Below are 25,294 nucleotides of genomic sequence, written 5' to 3'. Positions count from 1 at the left end.
ATAGAGTTGAGGGTCTGTTTCTGGACTCTCTATACTGTTCCACTGATCTATGTGTCTGGTTTTGTGCCAGTACCATACTGTCTTGATGATGACAGCTTTGTAATAGAGCTTGAAGTCGGGAATTGTGATTCCACCAACTTCGGCTTTCTCTTTCAATATTCCTCTGGCTATTCGAGGTCTTTTCTGGTTCCATACAAATTTTAGGATTATTTGTTCCATTTCTTTGAAAACAAAAATGGATGGGATTTTGATAGGGATTGCATGAAATGTGTAGATTGCTTTAGGTAGCATAGACATTTTCACAACATTTGTTCTTCCAATCCATGAGCATGAAATGTTTTTCCATTTCTTTGTGTCTTCCTCAATTTCTTTCATGAGTACTTTATAGTTTTCTGAGTATAGATTCTTTGCCTCTTTGGTTAGGTTTATTCCTAGGTATCTTATAGTTTTGGGTGCAATTGTAAATGAGATTAACTCCTTAATTTCTCTTTCTTCTGTCTTGTTGTTGGTGTATAGAAATCCAACTGATTTCTGTGCATTGACTTTATATCCTGACACTTTACTGAATTCCTGTACAAGTTCTAGTAGATTTGGAGTGGAGTCTTTTGTGTTTTCCACATATAGTGTCATATCATCTGCAAAGAGTGATAGTTTGACTTCTTCTTTGCCAATTTGGATGCCTTTAATTTCTTTTTGTTGTCTGATTGCTGAGGCTAGGACTTCTAGTACTATGTTGAGTAGCAGTGGTGATGATGGATATCCCTGCCCCTGCCGTGTTCCTGACCTTAGCCGAAAAGCTCTCAGTTTTTCTCCATTGAGAATGATATTTGCGGTGGGTTTTTCATAGATGGCTTTGATGATATTGAGGTATGTACGTGCTGTCCCTACACTTTGCAGAGCTTTGATCAGGAAAGGATGCTGTACTTAGTCAAATGCTTTTTAGCATCTATTGAGAGTATCATATGTTTCTTGTTCTTTCTTTCATTAATGTATTGTATCACATTGAGTGATTTGCGGATGTTGAACCAACCTTGCAGCCCTGGAATAAATCCCACTTGGTCATGGTGAATAACCCTTTTAATGTACTGTTGGATCCTATTGGCTAGTATTTTGGTGAGAATTTTCGCATCTGTGTTCATCAAGGATATTGGTCTGTAATTCTCTTTTTTGGTGGGATCCTTGTCTGGTTTTGGGATCAAGGTAATACTGGCCTCATAAAATGAGTTTGGAAGTTTTCCTTCCATTTCTATTTTTTGGAAGAGTTTCAGGAGAATAGGAATTAATTCTACTTTAAATGTTTGGTAGAATTCCCCCTGGGAAGCTGTCTGGCCCTGGGAAGCTGTCTGGCCCTGGGTTCTTGTTTGTTGGGAGATTTTTGATGACTGCTTCAATCTCCTTACTGTTTATGGGTCTGTTCAGGTTTTCTATTTCTTCCTGGTTCAGTTTTGGTAGTTTATAGGTCTCTAGGAAGGCATCCATTTCTTCCAGATTATCAAATTTTCTAGCGTATAGTTGCTCATAATATGTTCTTATAATTGTTTGTATTTCTTTGGTGTTGGTTCTGATCTCTCCTCTTTCATTCATGATTTTATTTATTTGGGTCCTTTCTCTTTTCTTTTTGATAAGTCTGGCCAGGGGTTTAGAAATCTTATTAATTCTTTCAACGAACCAGCTCCTAGTTTCGTTGATTTATTCTATTGGTTTTTTTGTTTGTTTGTTTCTATTTCATTGATTTCTGCTGTGATCTTTATTATTTCTCTTCTCCTGCTGGGTTTAGGCTTTCTTTGTTGTTCTTTCTCCAGTTCCTTTAAGTGTAGGGTTATGTTGTATATTTGAGACCATTCTTGTTTCTTGAGAAAGTCTTGTTCTGCTATATATTTTCCTCTCAGGACTGCCTTTGCTGTGTCCCACAAATTTTGAACCATTGTCTTTTCATTATCTATTTCCATAAATTTTTTCAATTCTTGTTTAATTTCCTGGTTGACCCATTCATTCTTTAGAAGGATGCTCTTTAGTTTCCATGTATTTGGATTCTTTCCAAATTTCCTCTTGTGATTGAGGTCTAGCTTCAGAGCATTATGGTCTGAAAATATGCAGGGAATGATCCCAATCTTTTGATACCAGTTGAGACCTGATTTATGACCCAGGATGTGATCTATTCTGGAGAATGTTCCATGTGCACTAGAGAAGAATGTGTATTCTGTTGCTTTGGGATGGAATGTTCTGTATATATCTGTGATGTCCATCTGGTCCAGTTACACTTAACTTTTTTTTTACATTTTTATTTAAATTCCAGTTAGTTAACATACAGTGTAATATTAGTTTCTGGTATTCAGCACTTATATGCATAACCTGGTGCTCATAACAAGTGCCCTCCCTAATCCCTATCACCTATCTTTTTTTATAGTTATTTTTTTAAATTTTACATTATTTAAATTCAGTTAGTTAATATATAGTATATTATTAGTTTCAGAGGCAGAGTTCATGATTCATCAGTTGCATATAACACCCAGTATCACCTGTGTTCTTTATCCATTCATCAGTTGATGGACACTTGGACTATTTCCGTAATTTGGCTATTGTACATAATGCTGCTATAAACACTGGGGTGCATGTGTCCCTTTGGATTAGGATTTTTGTATTCTTTGAGCAAATAACTAGCAGTGGGATTGCTGCATCATAGCTTATTTCTATTTTTAACTTTTTTGAGGAACCTCCGTCCTGTTTTCCAGAGTGGCTGTATCAGTTTGCCTTCCCACCAACAGTGCAAGAGGGTTCCCCTTTCTCCACATCCTCACCAGCACCTGATGTTTTTTGTGTTGTTGATTTTAGCAATTCTGACAGGTGAGAGGTGATACCATTATAGTTTTTTTTAAGATTTTATTTATTTATTTGAGAGAGAGAGAGAATGAGAGAGAGAGCATGAGAGGAGAGAGGACAGTGGGAGGAACAGACTCTCTGGCAAGCAGAGAGCCTCATGTGGGACTCGATCCCAGACTCCGGGATCATGACCCGAGCAGAAGTTGCTTAACCAACTGAGCCACCCAGGAGCCCCAATACCATTATAGTTTTGGTTTGAATTTCTCTGATGATCAGTGATGTTGAGGAGTTGTTGGTTGGCCATCTGTATGTGTTTTTTGGAAAAATGTCTATTCATGTCTTGTGCCCATTTTTAAATTGGATTAATTGGTTTTTGTGTGTTACGTTTATATTTATTTATATCTATATATTATATATTTCTTATATATGTATATACACACAGGTATAAATGTCTATTACACATTATATAATACTTATATATTATATAATATAATACATAATATATTATATATTATTTATAGCTATAAGTTTATATTATGTTGTTTACTAACCATTCATCAGATATGTCATTTGCAAATACTTTCTCCCATTATATAGGTTGCCTTTTAGTTTTATTGATTGTTTCCTTTGCTATGCAGAAGCTATCTATTTTAATGCAGTCCCAATAGTTCATTTCTGCTTTTGTTACCCTTCCCTCAGGAGACATAACTAGAAAAATGTTGCTATGGCTAGTGTCAAAGAGGTTATTTCCTATTTTCTTTTCTAGAATTTTCATGGTTTCATGTCTCACATTTAGGTCTTTCATCAATTTTGTGTTTGTTTTTGTCTGTGGTATAAGAAAGTGCTCCAGTTTCTTTCCTTTGTATGTTGCTGTCCAGTTTTACTAACATTTTTAAAGAGACTTACTTTTTTCCTGCTATGTTAAAGATTAATCGACCAGAGTTTTAGGTCCCTTTCTGGGTTCCAATTCAGCTCTATTTATTGATCTATGTATCTATTTTTGTGTCACTATCATCCTGTTTTGATTATTACAGCTTTGTCATACAATTTGAAATCCAGAACTGTGATGCCTCCAGGTTTGCTGCTCTTTTTCAAGGTTGCTTTGGCTATTTGGGGTTTTTTTGTGGTGCCATACAAATTTTAGGATTGTTTATTCTAGCTCTGTAAAAAATGCTGTTGGTATTTTGATAGGTATGGCCTTAAATGTGTAGATTGCCTTGGGTACCACAGACATTTTAACAATACTTGGTCTTCCAATCCATGAGCATGAAATGTCTTTCCATTTCTTTGTCTCATCTTCAGTATTTTTTATCAGTGTTTTATATTTTTCAGGATACAGGTCTTTTGCCTATATCATTAGGTTTACTCCTAGGTATCTTATTATTTTGGGTGCAATTGTAAATGGGATTGTTTTCTTAATTTCTTTTTTCTGGTGCTCCATTACTGGTGTATAGAAATGCAACTGATTTCTGTACTTTGATTTTGTATCCTGTGAATTACTGAGTTTGTTGATCAGTTCTAGCAGTTTTTTTGGTGAAGTCTTTCAGGTGTTCTATATAGAGTATTATTTTTTATTTAAAGATTTTATTTATTTATTTGACAGAGAGAGATCACAAGTAGGCAGAGAGGCAGGCAGAGAGAGGAAGGGACGCAGGCTCCCTGCTGAGCAGAAAGCCCAATGCCGGGCTCGATCCCAGGACCCTGGGATCATGACCTGAGCTGAAGGCAGAGGCTTTAACCCACTGAGCCACCCAGGCACTCTTCTATATAGAGTATTATGTCATCTGCAAATAATTAAAGTTTTATTTCTTTCTTGCTGATTGGGATGCCTTTTATTTTTGTTGTTGCTGTTGTTGTCTGATTTCTGTAGCTAGGACTTCTGGTACTATATTCACTAAAGGCAGTGAGAGCGGATATCCTAGTTTTTTTCCCGAGCTTAGCAAAGAAGCTTTCCATTTTTCTCCATTAAGGATGATACTAGCCATGGTTTTTTAATATACAGCATTTATTATGTTGAGGTATGTCCCCTCTACAGCTACTTTGTTGAGGGTTTTTATCATGAATGGATGTTGTAACTTTGTCAAAATCTTTTTCTGCATCTATCCAAAGAATTATATGGCTCTTCTTTCTTTTATTAATGTGATGTATCAAGTTGATTGATTCCTGAATATTAGACCACATTTGCAGCCCAGGAAAGAAATCCCACTTGATTGTGGAGAATATTTTTTAGTGTATTTTTTGATTTGGTAGCTAGTATTTACTGAGGATTTTTGTATCTATGTTCAGGGATATTGTGGTTTGTTAGTTTGTTTTTCTTTTTTCTTTTTCTTTTTTTTTTTACTGGGGTCTTTATCCAGTTTTGTTATCAAAAAATGCTTGCTCATAGAATGATTTTGGAAATTTTCCTTCCTTTTCTGTTTTTTGAAATAGTTTAAGAGGAATAGGTATTAATTCTTCTAATATTTGGTAGACTTCACCCGTGAAGCCATCTGGTCCTGGACTATTTTTGTTGGGGGTATTTTGATTACTGATTCAGTTTCTTTGCTAGTAATCAGTCTGTTCAAATTTTCTATTTTTCCTGTTTCGGTTTTGGTAATTTGTATGTTTCTAGGTATTTATCCATTTCTTCCAGGTTGTCCAGTTTGTTGGCACATAGTTTTTCATAATTTTCTCTTAGAATTGTTTGTATTTCTATGGCACTGGTTATTATTTCTCCTCTCTCATTTGTGATTTTACTTATTTGGGTCCTTTTTCTTTTCTTTTTATAATTCTGGGTAGAGATTTATCAATTATGTTGATCTTTTCAAAGAACCAGCTCCTCTGTCATTTTATCTGTTCTATTATTTCTTAGTTTCTGTATCATTTATTTCTTCTCTAGTCACCATTATTTCCTTCATTCTGCTGCTTTTAGGTTTTATGTGTTATTCTTTTTCTAGCTCCTTTAGGTGTAAGGTTGTTTATTTGAGATTTTTCTTGCTCCATAAGGTTAGCCTGTATTGGTACAAACTTCCCTCTCAGAACCACTTTTGCTGCATCACAAGTGTTTTGGACTGTAGTGTTTTCACTTTCATCTGTTTTCATGATTTTTTAAAATTTCTTCTTTTTGTGTATGTATCTTTTTCACGTATCTTTTAATTTATGGTTGAACCATTAATTATTTAGTAGCAGGTTATATAAACTCCATGTGTTTGTGGTCTTTCCAGATGTTTTTTTCTGGTCAATTTCTAGTTTCATAGTGTTGTGGTCAGGAAAGGTGCATGGTGCAGTTCCATTCTTGAATTTGTTGAGGCCTGTTTTGTGACCTAACATGTGATCTGTTCTGGAGAATGTTCCATGTGCACTTGAAAGAATGTATTGTGCTGTTTTAGGATGGAATGTTCTGAATATATCTGTTAAGTCCATCTGGTCCAGTGTGTCATTCAAAGACATTGTTTCCTTGTTGATCTTATGTTTAATCTGTCCATTCATGCAAGTAGTGTGTTAAAATCCCCTACTATTACTATGTCATTATCAGTTCCTTTATATTTGTTATTGTTTTATGTACTTGGGGCTCCCATGTTGAGTGAATAAATATTTACATTTGGCATATCTTCTTATTGGATTGTCCCCTTTATTATTATATAGTTCCCTTCTTTGTCTCTTGTTACAGTCTTTGAAAGTCAGTTTGTCAATATAAGTTATTACCACTCTGTTTTTTTATATCCATTTTCATGATAGATGTTTCTCTATCCCCTCACTTCTAATCTGCAGGTGTCTTTAGGTCTAAAATGAGTCTCTTGTAGGCAGCATATAGATGGGGCTTGTTTTCTAATCCATTCTTGTACCCTACATCTTTTGATTGGGTGAAAATACATTCACAGTAATTATTGATATTATATTTATATTATATATATATATATTTGCATGTTTATTAGTGTTTTTTGACACATGGTTTCCATTAGGTTTGTATATAACCTATTCTGCATACAGCAGTCTATATTAAGTTGATGGTCACTTACATTTGAACCTATTCTTTTCTCCTCTCATCTGCACATTTTAGGTTTATGTTATTATATTTTATATCCTTTTTGTGTGTGTGAGTTCCTTGATTGATTTTTACAAAAATACTTATTAGACTACTTTTCTGTTTTCTACCTTCATACTCTCACTTTTGGTCTCTTCTTTCCATTCAGAGTCTCCTTTATTATTTCTTGCAGGACTGGTTTAGTGGTCAAGAACTCTTTGAGTTTTTGTCTGGGAAACTCTCTCTCCTTCTATTCTGAATGATAGCCTTGCTGGATAGAGTATTCTTGGCTGCAGATTTTCCCATTCAAAACTTTGAATAAATCATGCCACTCTTCTGACTTGCAAAGTTTTTGTTGAAAAATCTGCTAGCCTTATGGTTTTTCCCTTGTAAGTTGCTTACTTCTTTTGTTTTGCGGCTTTAAAATTTTTTTATCATTATATTTTGCAAATTTAATTATTACGTTTTGGTGTAGGTCTGCTTTTGTGGATTTTGATGAAAGTTCTCTGTCTTGGGGATCTAGATGTCTATTTCCTTCCCCAGATTAGTGATGTTTACAGTTATTATTTCTTCAGTCAAATTTTCTGCCCCCTTTGTTCTCTCCCTGCTTATGGGACTCCTGTAGTACATATGTTATTACATTTGATGGAGTCACAGGGTTTTCTAAGTCTCTTCTCATTTTACATAATTCTCCTTTCTTTCTTTCTTTCTTTCTTTCTTTCTTTTTTTTTTTTTTTTAGCTTCATTGCCTCCATTACTTGTCTTCTAGGTCATTAATTCATTCTTCTGCTTCCCCCAACCTATTCATTGCATCAAGCATGTTTCTAATCTTGTTTATTGTACTCTTCATCTCTGATTCTTTTTTAACTCTTTTATCTCTGTGGTAAGGGTCTCACTGATGTCTTCAGTTCTTTTTTCAAGACCAGTGAGTATCCTTATGATTACTGCTTTAAATTCTCAATCATGCATGTTACTTATATCTGTTTTACTTAGATCTCTGGCCGTGGCTTTAACTTATTCTTTCATTTGGGATGAATTCCTCTGTCTTCTGACATTTTCAACATCTCTGCCTACTTTTTTTTTTTTTTTTAGAAAAACCAGATATGTCTCTACCTCCTAAAAGTAATGTCCTTATGAAGAAGTTATGTAGTGCCCATGGCTTGGCAGTCCGCTGTGTGTTGTGTGTTCCCTGCTTTTGTGTTCTGGTTGTTCTATCCTTCAGGCCAGTCATCTGCAGAGGCTCTCCTTGCCTCCTGTGGGCAGTGTTTTGTCCCTGGCCTGAATGTGGTGAGCTTTAATTAGATATGCTCTGGTCTGCTTCTGAAATGAGATCTGTCACCACCTTCACCAGAATTAGGGCCATGAAAAATTCTCTGGTTGGTATATGTGGTATGGACTGGGTTTTGTGCTGGTCTTCTGGGGGAGGGGCGTGCCACATGGGGAAAGAGGTAAATGTGACTGAGATTGGTCTTTCACCCATAGCACGGGGGGGTGGCGCTTAATGTAAGCAAGTTGGGCAGCCAGCGTCTACAAAGTGCTGCTTCCCACAGGTGATTCTGTTTATACTAAGGGGTAGAGTAGGGAAATGGTGCTGGCCAGCTCCTTTGTATCTGCATGAATGCTGCCTCTCAGGGTCCTCCTCTGGAAAAAGCAAATAATCTCCCCATAGTGTCCTAGGCATTCTTCACATCACTCTTTCAATGCTGTATGCACCTGGGTTGTTTGCTGCCTTTCTCCAAGAGCAGCACTGTGCCCTCTAGGCTCTATCCCAGTCTAGCCTGCTCACCTTTAAAACTCTAGGCTTTAAGCCCCACTGGTTGCCAGGACTCACAAAATTCAACCCCTCTTGTTTTCCAAGCCAATGGCAGGGAAACATTCGCTTTGTTCATTCCCCTGTATGCTCCTCTCTCTCTCACACCCTTCTCCGCGACTCTGGCTCACTCCCCTCTGCTGCAGCCAGGATCTGTTTTCCCCTTAAACCACATCTCTGCACTCCCCACATTTTTTGATGTGGCCTCTTCTTTCTCTTTAGTTGTGGAGTTTGTTCTGTCAGTCTTCAGGTTGATTTCTGGGGTATTCCAGAGGACTTGGTAATCATCTAGTTGTATTAATGGGACAGGGTGAGCCTAGGGTCCTCCTACTTCAGTGCCATCTTCCTATCTCCAAGAGTACACTTAACCTGATGAACACTGAGAAATGTATAGAATTGTTGAAACATTATATTGTATCCCTCACACTATTATAACTCTATATATTAATTATACTTGAATTAAAAAAAGAATTCAGAAGATGGAGTATTAGGAGGACCTTAGTCTTGCCTCATCCCTCGAACACAGCTAGATAAATATCAAATTATTCTGAATACCCAAGAAATCAATCTGAAGACTGAAAGAACAAACTGAACAGCTAGAGGGAGAGAGAAGACCACATCTTTGAAGGTAGGAGGTATGGAGGCATTGTTTGGGGGAGAAGCAGATCATAGGTGCTGTGGAGAAGAGGGAGCCCTGGTCACAGAGGGAGACATGCACATGCATGAGAGAGAGAAATACATAGGAGATCACACAAGGAAGACTGTTCCCCAAAGTTATTGACTGGGAAAATGAGAGGGGCTGATTTTCATGAGTTTTTACAACAAGTGAGGTTCAAAGACAGGAGTTTTAAAAGGTCAGCAGTGTGGCTCATGTGGAGCCGTGAGAGTACTGCATTGCTCCTGTGGAGGAGAGCAGATAGCATGGGGGCAAAGAGCATAATCTGAGGATCCCCTGGGACACATTGGGAGGCAGTTTCCCCATACTGGAGTGCATCTGGGAGAGGTGGCAAATTCTCTCCAGGGACAAAAGAGCTGGCAGGCACCAATGCCTCCCCCACACCCCCCACCTCTTAGCATATGTACAAAGATACCTCCTTAGGCCAGCAAATCTGGACAGTGGCTCATTGCTGCACTTGACTCCAAACTCCATGCCTCTGCACTTGGGTGTGAATGCCCTTCTGGGATAAACCTGCATCAGTCCCAGGACAGCAGGACCCTCCCCCAGAGGACCAGTACAGGTCCCTGCCATGCCAGGTCCCTACAGTTTAGAGTTTTAAAACTCAGACTGCCTGCCTAGGATAGAGCCCAAGGTGTACTGTTCTGCTGGGCAGGCAGGTAGCCTGGACACCGATAGGGTCAAGGCACCGATCTGAGGGATGACTGAGACATAGGAGGGGAGATTCTTTACTCTTCCAGGAGGGCTTCCTGGACAGCAGAGGATGCAAACACTCCCTCTCTGGAGATTAGGGAGCTGGCTGGCCCCATTTTTCTCCCCTGGCATTCAGCATAAACTAACTTCAGCAAGAAGCACAATGCTGACACTAGTGGGCTAAACTGCTTACACCAAACCTTGCCCCCCTGCACTCTCCTGGTGCTGCTTTTCTGGAGCAAGTGTGCTTGAGAACCTGCACAGCAGGCCTCTCCCCACAGAAGACCAGCACAACTACCCCCATGCACACACCACATCTACTGACCACAGAGTTCTGCAAAGCTTCAGCTCTAGTGGAACTAGTATCAGTATCTTTTAACAAGCATATCAGAGCACACTTAGTTAGAACTTCGACACTCTGGCCAAGGTCCAAACACTTCCCACTGAAGGCAACGAGAAACACTGCAGAGGACTTACCTGAGGGAAAGAGCAGCCAAAACACAGCAGCAGAGTGCACACTGCATACACCACAGACACATCCTGAAGCACAGTCCCTATATAGTATACGACTTCTTCTTTATAAAGCTATTACTCTCAGGAACAGGAAACATAACAGGATTTCCTAACACACACCAAATGCCAAGATGGAGGAATCCATCCTAAAAGAAAGAGCAAGAAAAGGTCACGGCCAGAGATCTAACTGAAACAGATAAAAGTAATATGCCTGGTCCAGAATTTAAAGGAACAATCATAAGGATACTAGCTGGGCTTGAGAAAAGCATGAAAGACACCAGGGTGTCCCATACTTTGGAGATAAAAGACCTAAAAACTAGTCAGGCCAAAATGAAAAATGCAATTACTGAGATTCAAAACCAACTCTATATAATGACAACAAGGATGGAAGAATTAGAGGAATGAGTAAGTGAAATAGAAAGTAGCCTAGCAAGCCTGCAGCTCAGGTCATGACCTCAGGTCATGAGATTGAAGCCTACCTAGTGTGGAGCCTGCTTAAGATTCTCTCCCTCTCCTTCTGCTCCACCTCTCTCTCTTCCTCTCTCTCTCTCTCTAATAAATAAAATCCTTTAAAAAGAAGGTAAAATTATGAAAATGACAAAGCTGAAGAGGGAAAAAATATTAGAGTACAAGTGTACATTTTGTGAACTCAGCTAATCCATAAAGCATAATAACATTTGTATCATTGGAGTCCCAGAAGAAGAAGAGAGAGAAAAGGGGACAGAAGGTTTACTTGAGAAAATTATAGCTGAAAACTTCCCTCATCTGCAGAAGGAAACAAATATCCAAATCCAGGAGGCACAAAGAACTCCCATCAAAATCAAAGAAAGTGGGCCAGCACTAATACATATCAGTTAAATTTGCAAAATAGAGAGAAAGAAGAATCCTAAAAAGCAAGACAAAAGAAGTCCCTAACTTATAAGGTAAAACAAATAAGGTTAGCAGCAAATCTTTCCACAGAAACATGGCAGGCCAGAGAAAAGTGACATATTATATTCAGTTTGCTGAATAGGAAAAATCTGTGCCCAAGAATATTCTACCCAGCAAGGTCATCATTCAGAATAGGAGAGATAAAGAATTTCCAAGACAAACAGGGGTTACTGGGTGGCTCAGTTGGTTAAGTGGCTGTTTTCGGCTCAGGTCATGATCTCAGGGTCCTGGGACTGAGCCCCACATCAGGCTCCCTGCTCAGCAGGTGGTCTTTCTGCTTCTCCTTCTCTCTCTGCCACCCCACTCATGCTCTCTGTCTCCCTCTCAAATAAATAAGTAAAATCTTTCTAAAACAATTCCAAGACAAACAAAAACTAAAGGCATTCATGACCACTAAACCAGCCCTTCAAAAAATTCTAAAAGGGACTCTTTGAGTGGGAAAGAAAGACTAAACACAACCAAGACTAGAAAAGAACAGAGAAAATGTCCAGAAACAATAACAAAACACATAATAACATGGCACTAAATTCAAATCTATCAATAATCACTGAGAATGTAAATGAAGTAAATGCTCCAGTCAAAAGACATAGAGTGTCAGAATGGATTTAAAAAAAAAAAAAGGCCCATCTATATGCTGCCTAAAAGAAACTCATTTTAGACCTAAAGAGATACATGCAGATTGAAAGTGAAGGTATGGAGAAACATTTATCATGCTAGTGGACGTCAAAACAAAGCCAGAATAGCAATACTTATGTCAGACAAGCTATATTTTAAACCAAAAAGGGTGCCTCAGTCAGTTGAGCATTCAGTTCTTCATCTCAGGGCTGTAAGTTTGACCCCCCACATTGGGTGTGGAGATTACTTAAAAATAAAATCTCAAAAAAATAAAATAAACCAAAGACTGTAACTAGAGATGAAGAAAGGCACTATATCATAATAAAGGGGTCTATCCAACACAAAGATCTAACAGTTGTAAATATTTATGCCCCCAACTTGGGAGCACCCAAATATATAAAATATAACAAACTTGTGAATCATAAAACATAATAATAGAGGACTTTAATACCCCACTTATAGCAATGAACAGATTATCTAAGCAGAAAATCAACAAGGAAAAATGGCTTTGAATGGCACACTGGACCAGATGGACTTAACAGTTATATTCAGAACATTCCATCCTAAAGCGGTAGAATACACATTCTTTTTGAGTGCACATGGGACATTCTCCAGAATAGATCAAATACTAGGTCACAAATCAGGCTTCAACAAGTACAGAAAGATTGAGATCATACCATACATATTTTCAGACCACAACACTATGACACTTGAAGTCAATCACAAGAAAAAAATTTAGAAAGACCACAAATACATGGAGACTAAAGAACACATGAATGTGTCAACCAATAAATTAAAGAAGGAATAAAAATACATGGAAACAAATGAAAATGAAAACATGATGGTCCAAAACTTTTGGGTTGCAGCAAAAGCAGTCATAAGAAGGAAAGTATATAGGAATACAGGCCTACCTCAAGAAGCAAGAAAAATCTCAAATACACAACCTAACCTTACACTTAATAGAGAAAAAGAACAACAAATGAAGCCTAAAGCCAGCAGAAGAAGGGAAATAGTAATGATTAGAGCAGAAATAAATGATATGGAAACAAAACAAAACAAAAACAGAACAGATGAAACCAGGACCTGTTTCTTTGAAAAAAAATTAATAAAGTTGATAAAGAACTAGCCAGACTTATCAAAAAGAAAAGAAAAAGATCACAAATAAAATCATGAGTGAGAGAGGATAAATCATAACCAACACCACAGAAATACAAACAATTCTAAGAAAATATTATGAAAAATTATATGCCAACTAATTGGGCAATCTGGAAGAAATAAATTCCTAGAAACACATAAACTACCAAAAGTGAAACAGGAAGAAACAGAAAACTTGAATAGACTGATAATGAGCAAAGAAATTGAATCAGTAATCAGAAAACTGCCAAGAAACAAAAGTCCAGGGCCAGACGGCTTCACAGGTAATTCAGCCAAGCATTTAAGAAGAGTTAATACCTATTCTTCTCAAACTATTCCAAAAAATAGAAATGGATTGAAAACTTCCAAACTCATTCTAGGAGACCAGCATTACCCTGATTCTAAAACCAGACAAAGACCCCACTACAACAGAACTACAGGCCAATATCCCTGATGAACATGTATGCAAAAATTCTCAACAAACTACTAGCAAATCAAGTCCAACAGTACGTTAAAAGAATCATCCATCATGATCAAGGGAGATTTATTCCTGGGCTGCAATGGTGGTTCAGTATTCACAAGTCAATCAATGAGACACACCACATTAATAAAAGAAAGGATAAGAACCATATGATTCTCTCAATAGATGCAGAAAGAATATTTGATAAAATACAACATCCATTCTTGACAAACCCCCAACAAAAAAGAGATAGAGAGAACCTACTTCAACATAATAAAGGCCATATATGAAAAACCCACAGCTAATATCATCTTCAGTGGGGGAAAACTGAAAGCTTTTCCTCTAAGGTTAGGAAGAAGACAAGGATGTCCACTATTACCACTGATATTTCACATAGTACTAGAAGTCATAGTCTCAGCAATCAAGACAACAAAAAGAAATAAAGGGCATCCAAATCAGCAAGGAACAAGTCAAACTTTCACTCTTTGCAGATACTCTATAGTAAAAATCCCAAAAGACTCCACCAAAAAATTGGTAGAACTGATAAACAAATTCAATGAAGTTGCAAGGTACAAAATCAATGTACAGAAATTTGTTGCATTGCTCTGCACTAATAATGAGGCACCAGAAAGAGAAATCAAGGAATTAGTCCCATTTACAATTGTGCCTAAAACTCTAGGATACCTAGGAATCAACCTAACCAACATGGTAAAAGAACTGTACTCTGAAAATTCTAAAACAGAGAGGAGCGCCTGGGTGGCTCAGTGAGCTAAGCCTCTGCCTTCGGCTCAGGTTATGATCGAGCCCCACATTGGGCTTCCTCCCCTCTCTCTGCCTGCCTCTCTGCCTTCTTGTGATCTCTCTCCGTGTGTCAAATAAATAAATAAACTCTTTTTAAAAAACCTATAAAACAGTGATGAAAGAAATTGAAGATGACATAAAGTGGAAAAATATTACATGTTCATGGATTGGAAGAGCAGATATTGTTAAAATGTCTATACTACCCAAAGCAATCCACACATTTAATACAATCCCTATCAAAATCCCACCAGCATTTTTCACATATACGTATGTATGTATGTATACATGCATATACATGTGTATGTATATATGTGTGTATATATGTATAAATATGTGTGTATATATACATACATAGAATGGAATATTAGTTCATAAAAATGAATTAAATCTTGCCATTTGCAATGACATGGATGGAGCTAGAGTGTATTTTGCTAAGTGAAATAAGTTAGAGAACTACAAGTACCACATGATTTCACTCATCTGTGGAATTTAAGAAATGAAACAGATGAACATGGTGGGAGAGAGAAGCTAATGAGAAAATAGATTCTTAATTAAGAGACCAAACTAAGGATTGCTGGAGGGGAGGTGGGTGGCAGGATGGGATAAATGCGTAATGGGTATTAAGGAGGGCACTTATGATGAGCACTGGGTGTTTTATGTAAGTGATGAATCTCTAAATTCTGTACCTGAAATTAATATTACACTGTATGTTAACTGGAACTTAAATAAAAACTTGAAACTAAAAAAAAATTTCAGTTAGGCATGCTGTGTTTGAGGTTTCTATTATACAACCAAGTATATATGTTAAGGAGGCAGCTGGATATATAAGTCTACACTGTATATCACCATGTCTCAAGACAATAAGCTGATGGTTTTATAAAAATAAGTAACTTCTCTTTGAAAAAGTGTATCTGTAAACCATCTGAACAGAGAAAGAGGTAGGATGGGATAAGAAAGAGTGGTTGTGTTAATGAAAAAAAAAGCAAAAAACCTCACAGATGTTGATTTGAAATCCAGAAGTTACTGATATTATAATAATTTAGCTATCCAGCTCATGTTTGCATCACAAGTGTCAAAGAAAAAAAGTCATTTACTTCAAACATTTAATAACATGACAGATTTCAGAAAGAAAACATTTTTCAAATGTCAAAAATAGGGATTAAGTTTAAAAAGAGCAAGAAAATTTGTTGTAGTTCCTTTATAAATTTTTTGGTCTGTTACTACCCTTTCATTTTACTTTAACTCCTAAAATTTTATTTTATTATTATTTAACAAGTCTCTAGGCTCTACCAGAAAAAGTATAAAGATAAATAAGACCCTCTTAAAAGCTTATACTTTAATGAGGGTGCAGATACATTTATAGGCAATAGATAAAAATGAAGAAAGGTAGGGTGGTGAATGCAGATCCTGGAGTTTACCTTACACAGCACCAATACATAGAAGAAAGTTTGATGATCTTCAGTAATCTCTGTAGGAGAAACAAGTTTGACAAATAGTTCATTCACATTTTAAGAAAAGAAAGGTATATAGTGATCCTCAGGAGTTTGCGTAAGTTCACCAAGAATAAATCAAGCTACAGAAATCTTTTTCCTTGTTTCCACTGGACTACTAAACTAGTTGATTAGAGGCATAACATAGGCATAGTATACCTTGCATTTTAAAATGTCAGTGGCCATATCCAGGACCTATCCAATCTTTCTGACCCACCATTCAAGGAATTCTTGGATGCATCTCAGTTTCTCCATTTGAATTATTCTATAAATGAAGGCATTGAATGGGAAGCAGGAGTTCCAAACACAGGATTAGTTCTCATCCGGTATAAATCTTGGTCCTATATATCATCAACTCTCAGAAAATGAGTGACGTCTTTTTCTTTACTACATCTCTACCTTAAATTCACTACTGTTTTGAGTTGGCCAAAAGCATTTGATACAGGTTTTCAGCTAATTTTTGCTAATTATATGAGATCTTTTAGCTGTGTTGTTCTGTGAGGAAAACATGATCCCTTCATTGTAGGTGTTGTGAGTCACAACAGTTCCAAAAATCTGTGCCAGGATTTCCTGCTGAGACCCATCGTTGTGATGTGTTTCTGAAGTAATTATAGTAATAATAGCTCTAGGTGACTTGCTTCATCGTCTTTTGCAGGGTTCTCCAGAAATTTGTAGACCTTTATTTTTTAGTTGGAATGAAATGTAGGATACATTCAGACTGTCATGAGGTCTTAGAATCAGATAATATGAATTCAGAATTCCCAGGGGGGATGTTTTCTATATTTTATAAATATTATTGTAAAATCATCTGTTCTCTTCCTGTAGGATCATTTTCAGGAATCAATCAGAATATTAATTCCTCTCCAAACCTGCCTTCCTCCCATATTTCTGTCCTTGTAAAAGAATAAAAATTAAAGTGCAGCATGGTGTAATAGAAAAGGTACTAGACTGAATCACAATTTCTGGATCCCAATCCTCATGTCACTGCCCCCACAGTAGCCATGTGACCTTGGAAGAATGACATCCCTCCAAGCTTCAGTTTCCTTAACTTTAAAACTTTAAAGCCTTATTTACCTCATGCTGTTGTAATTATTAAAAGCATTAATGTACGCAAAAATGTTGCAGAAATTATTAACTGCTATTACTATATTCTCTCTGGAAAACAAATATAATAGCATGGTCTCACAGGCATTTTAGGTACTCATATTCATTAATTTATAGATAACCCATTATAAATTTTGGAGAGATACTCTCTTTCAACCAGTTTGTCCGTTTTGTGCTCACTAATAGTATCCAAGTCCATAGGAAGAAGACTCTAAGCCTCAAACTATGGCCTACCTCATAGCAACAAATGATCACATCTGTAGAGTTCTGTGTCACTCTCTTACACTCTGTCTGGCTGTATATATGTGTCCCTTTTTGTCATTATCTCTTCTTTGTAGTTTACTTTTGCACAGATCAAAAAAGTATCCTTTTTTGCTATTATAAAAGAGTAAAATGGAGAAGCAAGATTGAAATATACACTTTATCCTTTGTTTCATAAAAATAATAATGAAATAGAGCATAGCTACCACTAAGTTAATACAGGTGAACATGAAAGGCTATGGCCTCAAAGAAACAGATTTTCTACCAATACATATTTTAGCTAGAATTAATAAGTGCCCTCATTCTAGTATTTCTCTTATATTGATTGCTTTTCAGTGAACCACACTGTGCTGTTATCAAATGAGAAAGAATAAAATCATTTTGAGAGCTTATAGGGGTTTGTTCATGAGGCTGAATTAAAGCTTTTGAGGGTTTACCATGTGTGTAGACTTGAAAAGGATTGTTGATTTCAGATGTAGAGTCCCCAAGGTCGTCTCCTGGTCATGGAAGCCAACAGCGTAAGTGCCCACAGCAGAACCCTCTGGTAAATGTCTTTATATCAAATAAGATATTAAGTAAGCTAAAATGTCTTAGCTTGCTCATATTGCAAAATACCCTTTAAAGCTATATTTTCACTGGTGGAACTAGCTCTGCAGTAGATGATTTCAACAAGCTTTTACCACTGATATTTGATTAACAAACATTTTTAGAATACCAGCTACTTGTAAGACATTGTACCAGGCTCTACAGTTGGAAGAGCTACCAAATTCCTGTCCTCCGTACCTAAGTCCTAAAGTGAACTGGGTATAAAGTTAAACATTAGGCTGCTTAAAAATATCTGTGTAATTTTTAAATAATAAAAATAATACATACTCATTAAAACAAACATAAACAATACAGCATCGTGTAAGGTAAAATGTGAATATGCCTGCCTCCCATTAGAAAATGTTGTAAAGGTAAGATATCTTTGAGGAATCTCTTACTTGCCTGAAAGAGGTCAGAAGCCCACTTGACCTGAGGTTCTCTAAAGGTATTTCTGGTCTGTCTCACTGTCTTAAATTCCTTCTAGTTATTTGTTTCTAAATATTATGAAAAATGATGAACTCTGAGCCAGGAGGCCCAGATTATAGTCCCAACTCTGCCAGTTCTACTAGCATTATGATCTTAGGTAAGTCTTTACTTCTCTGATCTCAGTTTTTCTAAAGTTTAAATTAGAATCAGTGACTCTCAACTCTGGTGTAAGAAATTGAAAATCATCTAAGGAGGTTTCTTTCAAGATATACTCACTCCCTGGAAATTCTGACGACTCTGCCCCCATTAAGAACTCTATAATGAGATAGTACTCTTACTGAAGAGATTATATCATATCCCTCAGATATACAAGGGTAAGAAAAAAAATGAACTACTAGAATAGATGATCTAATTGTTTTCTTCTAATTCTCTTTTAATTTTCTCCTAGCTGTTCTTGATTTCTATAATATAATAGGTAGGGTAGTCTTAGCCAATTAGATGATGTCTGGATGATTAAATACTCAGGATTTCAGTTTAGATGGTCAAATGTGCCTTTTCATTAACATCCATAAAGAGGCTCAGTAAGGTTTTAAGAAGTGAAGGCTGTAAGGTTAACCTGTTGGCCAAGTGATAAACTGTCAGTTCCCTTTTGTGTGGCTCCTCAAAATGCCACAGGAAGATGTAAATATGCAGGCAGATGGCTCCTATTGGATCTATAGTGGATTACTTATGCAACCCTGCCTTACTCTAGATTCTATTCCTAAACCTGTAGGTCCTCTTTTGTCTCACATGTGAAGAGCTACTAGGGCTTCCTCTCAACCCCATTCATTCATTCAAATAAATGTTTATTAAGTACCAACTAGTTGTTGAATAAATGTTTATTGATCTCCGTTTGAACCACTATGGACACAGAGTTGAATGAGATAAGACCCTACCCTCATCAGTCTCACAGCTGGATAGTTTCAACACTGTATAGTAAGTGATATAATTGGGTAAACACAGGATGCTGTGGGATGCAGCAGCACTTGATCTACACCTGGGAGGTTCAGGAAGGTCTCCTAATAGTCTCTTGAGCTACAACCTGACAGATGCTGGAGAGTTAGCCAAGTGAAGATGTGAGGGAAGGGTAAACCAGGCAGAGAGAACATAAATGTTAGAAGGCTTAGAGTAAGAGGGGCTTGGTTCATTTGAGGAACTGAAACAAATTTGTATGGTTAATATAAATTCTTAAAGGGGAAGTGATAAATGAGCTGACCAGCAGGGGACAAATCATATAGGGACTTGGAATCCATTTTCTGGGGCATAGAAATTATCCTAAAGGCAATGGGGAAGTACAGGATCAATGTCAAGAATAGATTTTATGGAAAATATTTTCAGATGCTAAATGCATATACTCTGATCCAGTAATTCTAATCACTTTTACTTCTAGAAATACTCACATGTGGGAAATCATTTATCAACAGTGATATTCTTTACTGTACTATGTGAAATAGCAGAGTATTGGAAATAACATAAATGTCCATTGTTTAGGAAATGATTAACTAAATTATGATAAATCTGTAACTGGTAACTGTTTGCTTGGGGGAAGAAAACTAAGTTTGTGGGGGGAGAATTAATTTTTACATTTCTGTATCTTTGAATTTTTAAAATATCTATATGTACTACTAATTTAAAGAAAATTTAATTTTTAAAATATGCACGATATGTCATTTTTCTACCCATCACCCAAATATATTAGCAATAATTTTATAATATAATAGCCTCCCATGGTAATTGGGAGGTGGGGTAATCCATGTATTTGTGGAAAGAATATAAATTGGTTTTTATCCAACTTTATGGAGATATAATTGACAAATAAAAATTGTGTATATTTCAAGTATACAATGTGATATTTTGATATACACTGTGAAATGATTACCACAATCAAGCTAATTAACATTTCTATCTCCCCACCTAGTTCCCTCTTTTTGTGGTGAGAACACTTAAGACTTAGACTCTCAGCATATTTCAAGCATACAACACAGTAATAGTAACTATGGTCACCAAGCTGTGCATTAGGTCTCCAGAACTTATTCATCTTGCAAAACTCATATTTTGTACCCTTTGACCAACACTTCCCCATTTCCCCTAACACCCAGCTCCTGTCAACCACCATTCTGCTCTGCTTCTATGAGTTTAATTTTTTTATATTCTACATATAAGCGATATCAACAGTACATATCTTCCTCTATCTGGCTTATTTCATTTAGGATAATGTCTTCCAGGTTTATCTGTGTTGTTGTAAATGGCAGGATTTTCCTCTTTTTTAAAGCTGAATAATATTTCATCACATGTGTGTGACCAAATTTTCTTTTTCCATTCATATGACACTTAGGTTGTTTCCATATCTTGGCTATTATGACTAATGCTACAACAAACATAAGAATGCAGATATCTCTGATTTCATTTTCTTTGTATATACACCTAGAAATAAGATTACTGAATCATGTGGTATTTCTGTTTTTAATTTTTGAGGAACCAATTTTCCATAATGGCTGTACTGCTTCACATTCCTACCAACATTGTGCAAGGGTCCTGTTTCTCTACATCCTAACTAATATGTTGTCTCTTATCTTTTTGATGATAGCCATCCTAACAGGTGAAAGGTAACATCTCATTGTGGTTTTGATTTGCATTTCCCTGATGATTAGTGATGTTGAAAATCTTCTTATATGCCTGTTGGCCAATTTTGTGTCTTCCTTGGAAAACTGTCTATTCAGGTCCTTTGCCCATTTTTAAATCAGGTTATTATTATTTATGTTATTTTTGTTATTATTTACTATTGAGTTGTTTGAATTCCTTACATATTTTGGATACTAACCCCTAAACAGATGTATATTTCCCCCATTTCATAGGTTGTCTCTTTACTCTGTAGTTTACTTCCTTTGCTGTGCAGAAGCTTTTTAGTTTGATACAGTTCCATTTGTCCTTTTTTTTGCTTTTGCCACCTATACTTTTGGGATAATATCCAAAAAATTATTTTCCTGACCAATGTCAAGAAGCTTTTTCCTGGCAGCCTGAGTCCTGACCTCTTGACTTCCTCCCTGAACAGAGGAGCTTCACCACTCAGGGCTCCATGCATTCACCTAGCCATCAGGTTTGCCCTGTCAGCAGTGTGGCCAACACTTATGCAGGAGCTAGGGACTCAGACTCCTGGATCTCTGTGTCCTGTTCCACCAGCTTCTAGAGTGGCTGGAGGTCTGGGTGCCTGACCACAGGAATGACCGGGGGTCTGGTGGGCATAGGGGATATTCAGGGTGAGGAGCCTGGAGGCTGATAATCAGAGACTGGAGATCAACATCTGAAAACACCTGGAAAAGAAGGGACCACAGGTCAAAGACTGGGGGCATTACTTCAGGATCACCAAAAACTTGAGGACTCAAATCTTTTTAAATTCTGTAGACTATGTCTGCATTGTTCTGAAGATTGACAATGCCTGTCTTGGTACTGATAACTTCAGAGTCAAGTATGAAACAGCTGGCCATGCACCAGTCTGTGGACAGTGATATCCATGGGCTCTGCAAGGTCATTGAAGACATCAGTGTCACTCAGTTGCAGCTGGAGATGGAAACTGACTCTCAAGGAGGAGCTATTCTTCATGAAAAAGAACCATGAGGAAGAAGTAAAGGGTCTACAGGCCCAGATTGACCATGAAGTTGGATGCCCCCAATTTCAAAACCTCACCAAGATCATAGTGAACATCCAACCCCAGTATGATGAGCTGGCTGAGAAGAACTAAAAGGAGCTGGACAAATACCAGGCTGACCCCAGCAGATTGAGGAAAGCACCACAGTGATCACCTTACAGACTGATGAGATAGGAGCAGCTGAGTCCTTGGAGATCAACCTGGACTCCATGAGAAATATGAAGTCCAACTTCAGAACAACCTGAGGGAATTGGAGACCTGCTATGTTATGCAGATGTAGCAGCTCAATGGAGTCCTTCACCTAGAGTCAGAGCTGTCTCAGACCCAGTCAGAGGGGCAGCACCAGACCCAGGAGTACAAAGCCCTGCTGGACATCAAGGCCAAGTTAGAGGCTGAAATCACCACCTACTATCACCTGCTGGAAGACAGAGAGAGGGCTTCAATCTTGGTGACACCCTAGACAGCAAAAACTCCATGCAAACCATTTAAAAGACCACCACCTATAGGACTGTGGATGGCAAAGGGGTGTCTGAGACCAATGACATCAGTTTTGAGGCTTTGAAGCAGCAGAAGCAGTGTACTCTTTGGGGAGCAGGACGCCAATAAAAAAGTTCAGAGATCAAAACAGTTTTCCCCTATGTTTTCTTCTAGTAGTTTTACAATTTCAGGTCTGTGTTTAACTGTATCCATTTTGAGTTGATTTTTATATACGCTGTGAGATAAGTGTCCAGTTTCTTTTCTTTTCTTTTTTTTTTTTTTGCATATGGATGTCCAGTTTTCCCAGCAGCATTTATTGAAAAGACTGTCCTCTCCCCATGGTGTGCTCTTGGCATCCTTGTTGAAGATGGGTAGCTTATAAATGCGTAGATTTCATTTCTGGGCTCTCTATTCTGTTCCGTTGGTCTATATGACTGTTTTTACACCAGTACCATACTGTTTTGATTACCCTATCTTTGCAATATATTTAGAAATCAGGAAATGTAATGCCTTCATCTTTGTTCTTTTTGCTTAAGTTTGCTTGAGGTATCTGTCGTCTTTTTGTGGTTCCATATGAATGTAAGGAACTTTTTTTCTATTTCCATGGGAAAAAAATGTCATTGGAATTTTGATAGAGCATGAAATCTATAGATGACTTCAGGTAATATGAACATTTTAACAATATCAATTTTTTTAATCCGAGAACACAGGATATCTTTCTAATTTTTTGTGTATCTTTTTCAATTTCTCTCATCAGCATTTTATAGTTATCAGTGTACTGATATACTATATATAGGTTTATATCATCAACAGACAGAGACAATTTTACTTTTTCCTTTCCATTTTGGATGACTTTTATTTCTTTTTCTTGCCTAATTGCTCTGGCTAAAGGATTTCAAGTACTATGTTGAAAGAAGTGGCAAGAATTAGTATCTTTGTCTTTTTCCTGGTCTTAGAGGAAAAGCTTTCAGTGTTTCACCGTTAAGTGTGATGTTAGCTGTGGACTTGTCATATATAGCCTTCTTATGCTGAAATACATTCCTTCTGTATCTAATTTGTGAAAAGTTTTTAATGATGAAAGAATGTTGAATTTTGTCAAATGCTTTTCTAAGTCTATTGAGATGATCGTATGATTTTTAGCCTTCATTCTATTAATGTAGTATATAATATTTGAGAATATAAATTATTACACCCATTTTGGATATTAGCACAACTATCCAGTCAAATTAAACATTTGGATACCTTTATAATCTAGCACTTACAGTTTGGGGAATCTATCATACAGAAATAAGAATACTGGTACATAGGCCATATATACAAGGATATTTATTATAGGACTGTTTTAGTGGCAAAAAGAGGGACAACCTTAGTATCTATAAATAAGGAAATGGTTGAATAAATGATGACATAGCCATACTATTTAATCCTAGCAGCTATTAAAATGAATATTTTGCAGTTTTATGTATGGACTTAAAGAATAACCATGTTCCTTTGCTAGGTCATAAAAATTAAGTTGCAGAGTAATGTGTAAAATATAATCCCATATCTATAAAAAAAGAGAAAGATTCTGGGGTACCTGGGTGGTTCAGTTGATTAGGCAACTAAATGAAATCAACTAATTGATTTCGACTCAAGTCATGATCTCAGGATTGTGAAGTCAGTCCCCACATTATGCTCTTCACGCCAGGCAGAGACTGGTCAGGATTCTCTCTCTCCCTCCCCCTCCACCTCTCTCACTGCTCACTTGCACTCTCTCTCTCTCTCTCTCTCTCTCTCAAATAAATAAATAAATAAAATCTTTTAAAAAGAGAAAGATTTTAACCCCCTAAAAATGTTACTAGATACAGGTATATGGATATAAACATAGAAACAGATATGGAAAGCAGAAGCACCAAATTCTGAATTATTGATTATATTAAGTGGAAAGAGGTTGGATGGGAAAGGGATAACTCTTAAGTGGTTCTTTGTGTAGTTCTGTACTGTTTGACTTGTTACAGTAAGTATGTTACTGTAATTGAAAATATAATGAAAAAGTGGAGAAAATAGAGAAAAATGGACTAGAAGGGGTATAAGGGAGACAAAGAAGGCAGCTGGGAGGCCAATGCAATGATATACATAAGAAATGACAGTGACATAATTAGAGTAGCATCAATGGAAATAGAAATAGATTTACTTAGTGGGTAGAAAAAAATTAGGACTTGGTGATTTGATTGAAGGGAGAAAAGGGGGGGTCAAGAAAGCCACCCAGGTTTCTGGCAAAGTGCTATTATTATTCACAGAGATAATGATCAGAAAAGGAAGATGTGTGGTTTTAAATAAGTTTTGATTTTCAGGTACCTGTGGGAAATTCAAAGAGAAGAAATCTTGTAAGCAGTTGGGGATATGCACCTGAAGCTCAGGAAAAATATCTGGGCTGGAAATATAGAAATGGAGATCATTAGCTAAGTTAGGGCTCTCTCAGTTGCCAGATAGCTGGCCTAAACTGAATTAAGATTTTTTTAAGAAGAGGTCATGGGATTTATTGGCTCATTTACCTGTAAAGTCCTTGATGAAGCTGGCTTAAGATATGCCTAAAACTTGGAGATCAAATGATGTCGTCAGGTCACTCTCAACTCTGCTTTCCTTTGTAGTAGCCTCATTCTTCAGGCAGGTTCTCCCTATAAAGTGGCAAAAATAGCTACTAGCTTACAATTATCCAACTTAGCAAAACCAATGGAAAGAGTGTGTTTCACCCATCTACTTGAAATCAGTAAGAAGGATGTTGTTGACAACATTGGTGAGAGCAGTGTTAGTAGAGTAATAGGACAGAAA

At 37.0% G+C, this 25,294-nt stretch overlaps 1 protein-coding gene across 3 annotated transcripts in view; it reads left to right on the top strand.

The window, feature by feature from the left end:
* The window catches only part of LOC111161019 (ectodysplasin A), a 423,110-nt gene that overhangs the window by 303,698 nt on the left and 94,118 nt on the right, over nucleotides 1-25,294 (top strand). For 2 of the 3 annotated variants that reach the window (XM_022524461.1, XM_022524460.1), the window contains exon 5: nucleotides 22,312-22,321. The exons of the other annotated variant lie outside the window; for it this stretch is intronic. In XM_022524461.1, the coding sequence (XP_022380169.1) occupies nucleotides 22,312-22,321 (10 nt within the window). The remainder of the gene's footprint in view (nucleotides 1-22,311; nucleotides 22,322-25,294) is intronic. 3 annotated transcript variants of the gene reach the window in all.

This window comes from Enhydra lutris, unplaced genomic scaffold (assembly GCF_002288905.1).
Source record: "Enhydra lutris kenyoni isolate GAN:26980312 unplaced genomic scaffold, ASM228890v2 scaffoldscaffold81, whole genome shotgun sequence".
Classification (NCBI taxonomy): domain Eukaryota; kingdom Metazoa; phylum Chordata; class Mammalia; order Carnivora; family Mustelidae; genus Enhydra; species Enhydra lutris.
Note: the sequence above shows the minus strand (reverse complement) of the source record. Positions and strands in the feature narration are given on the sequence as shown.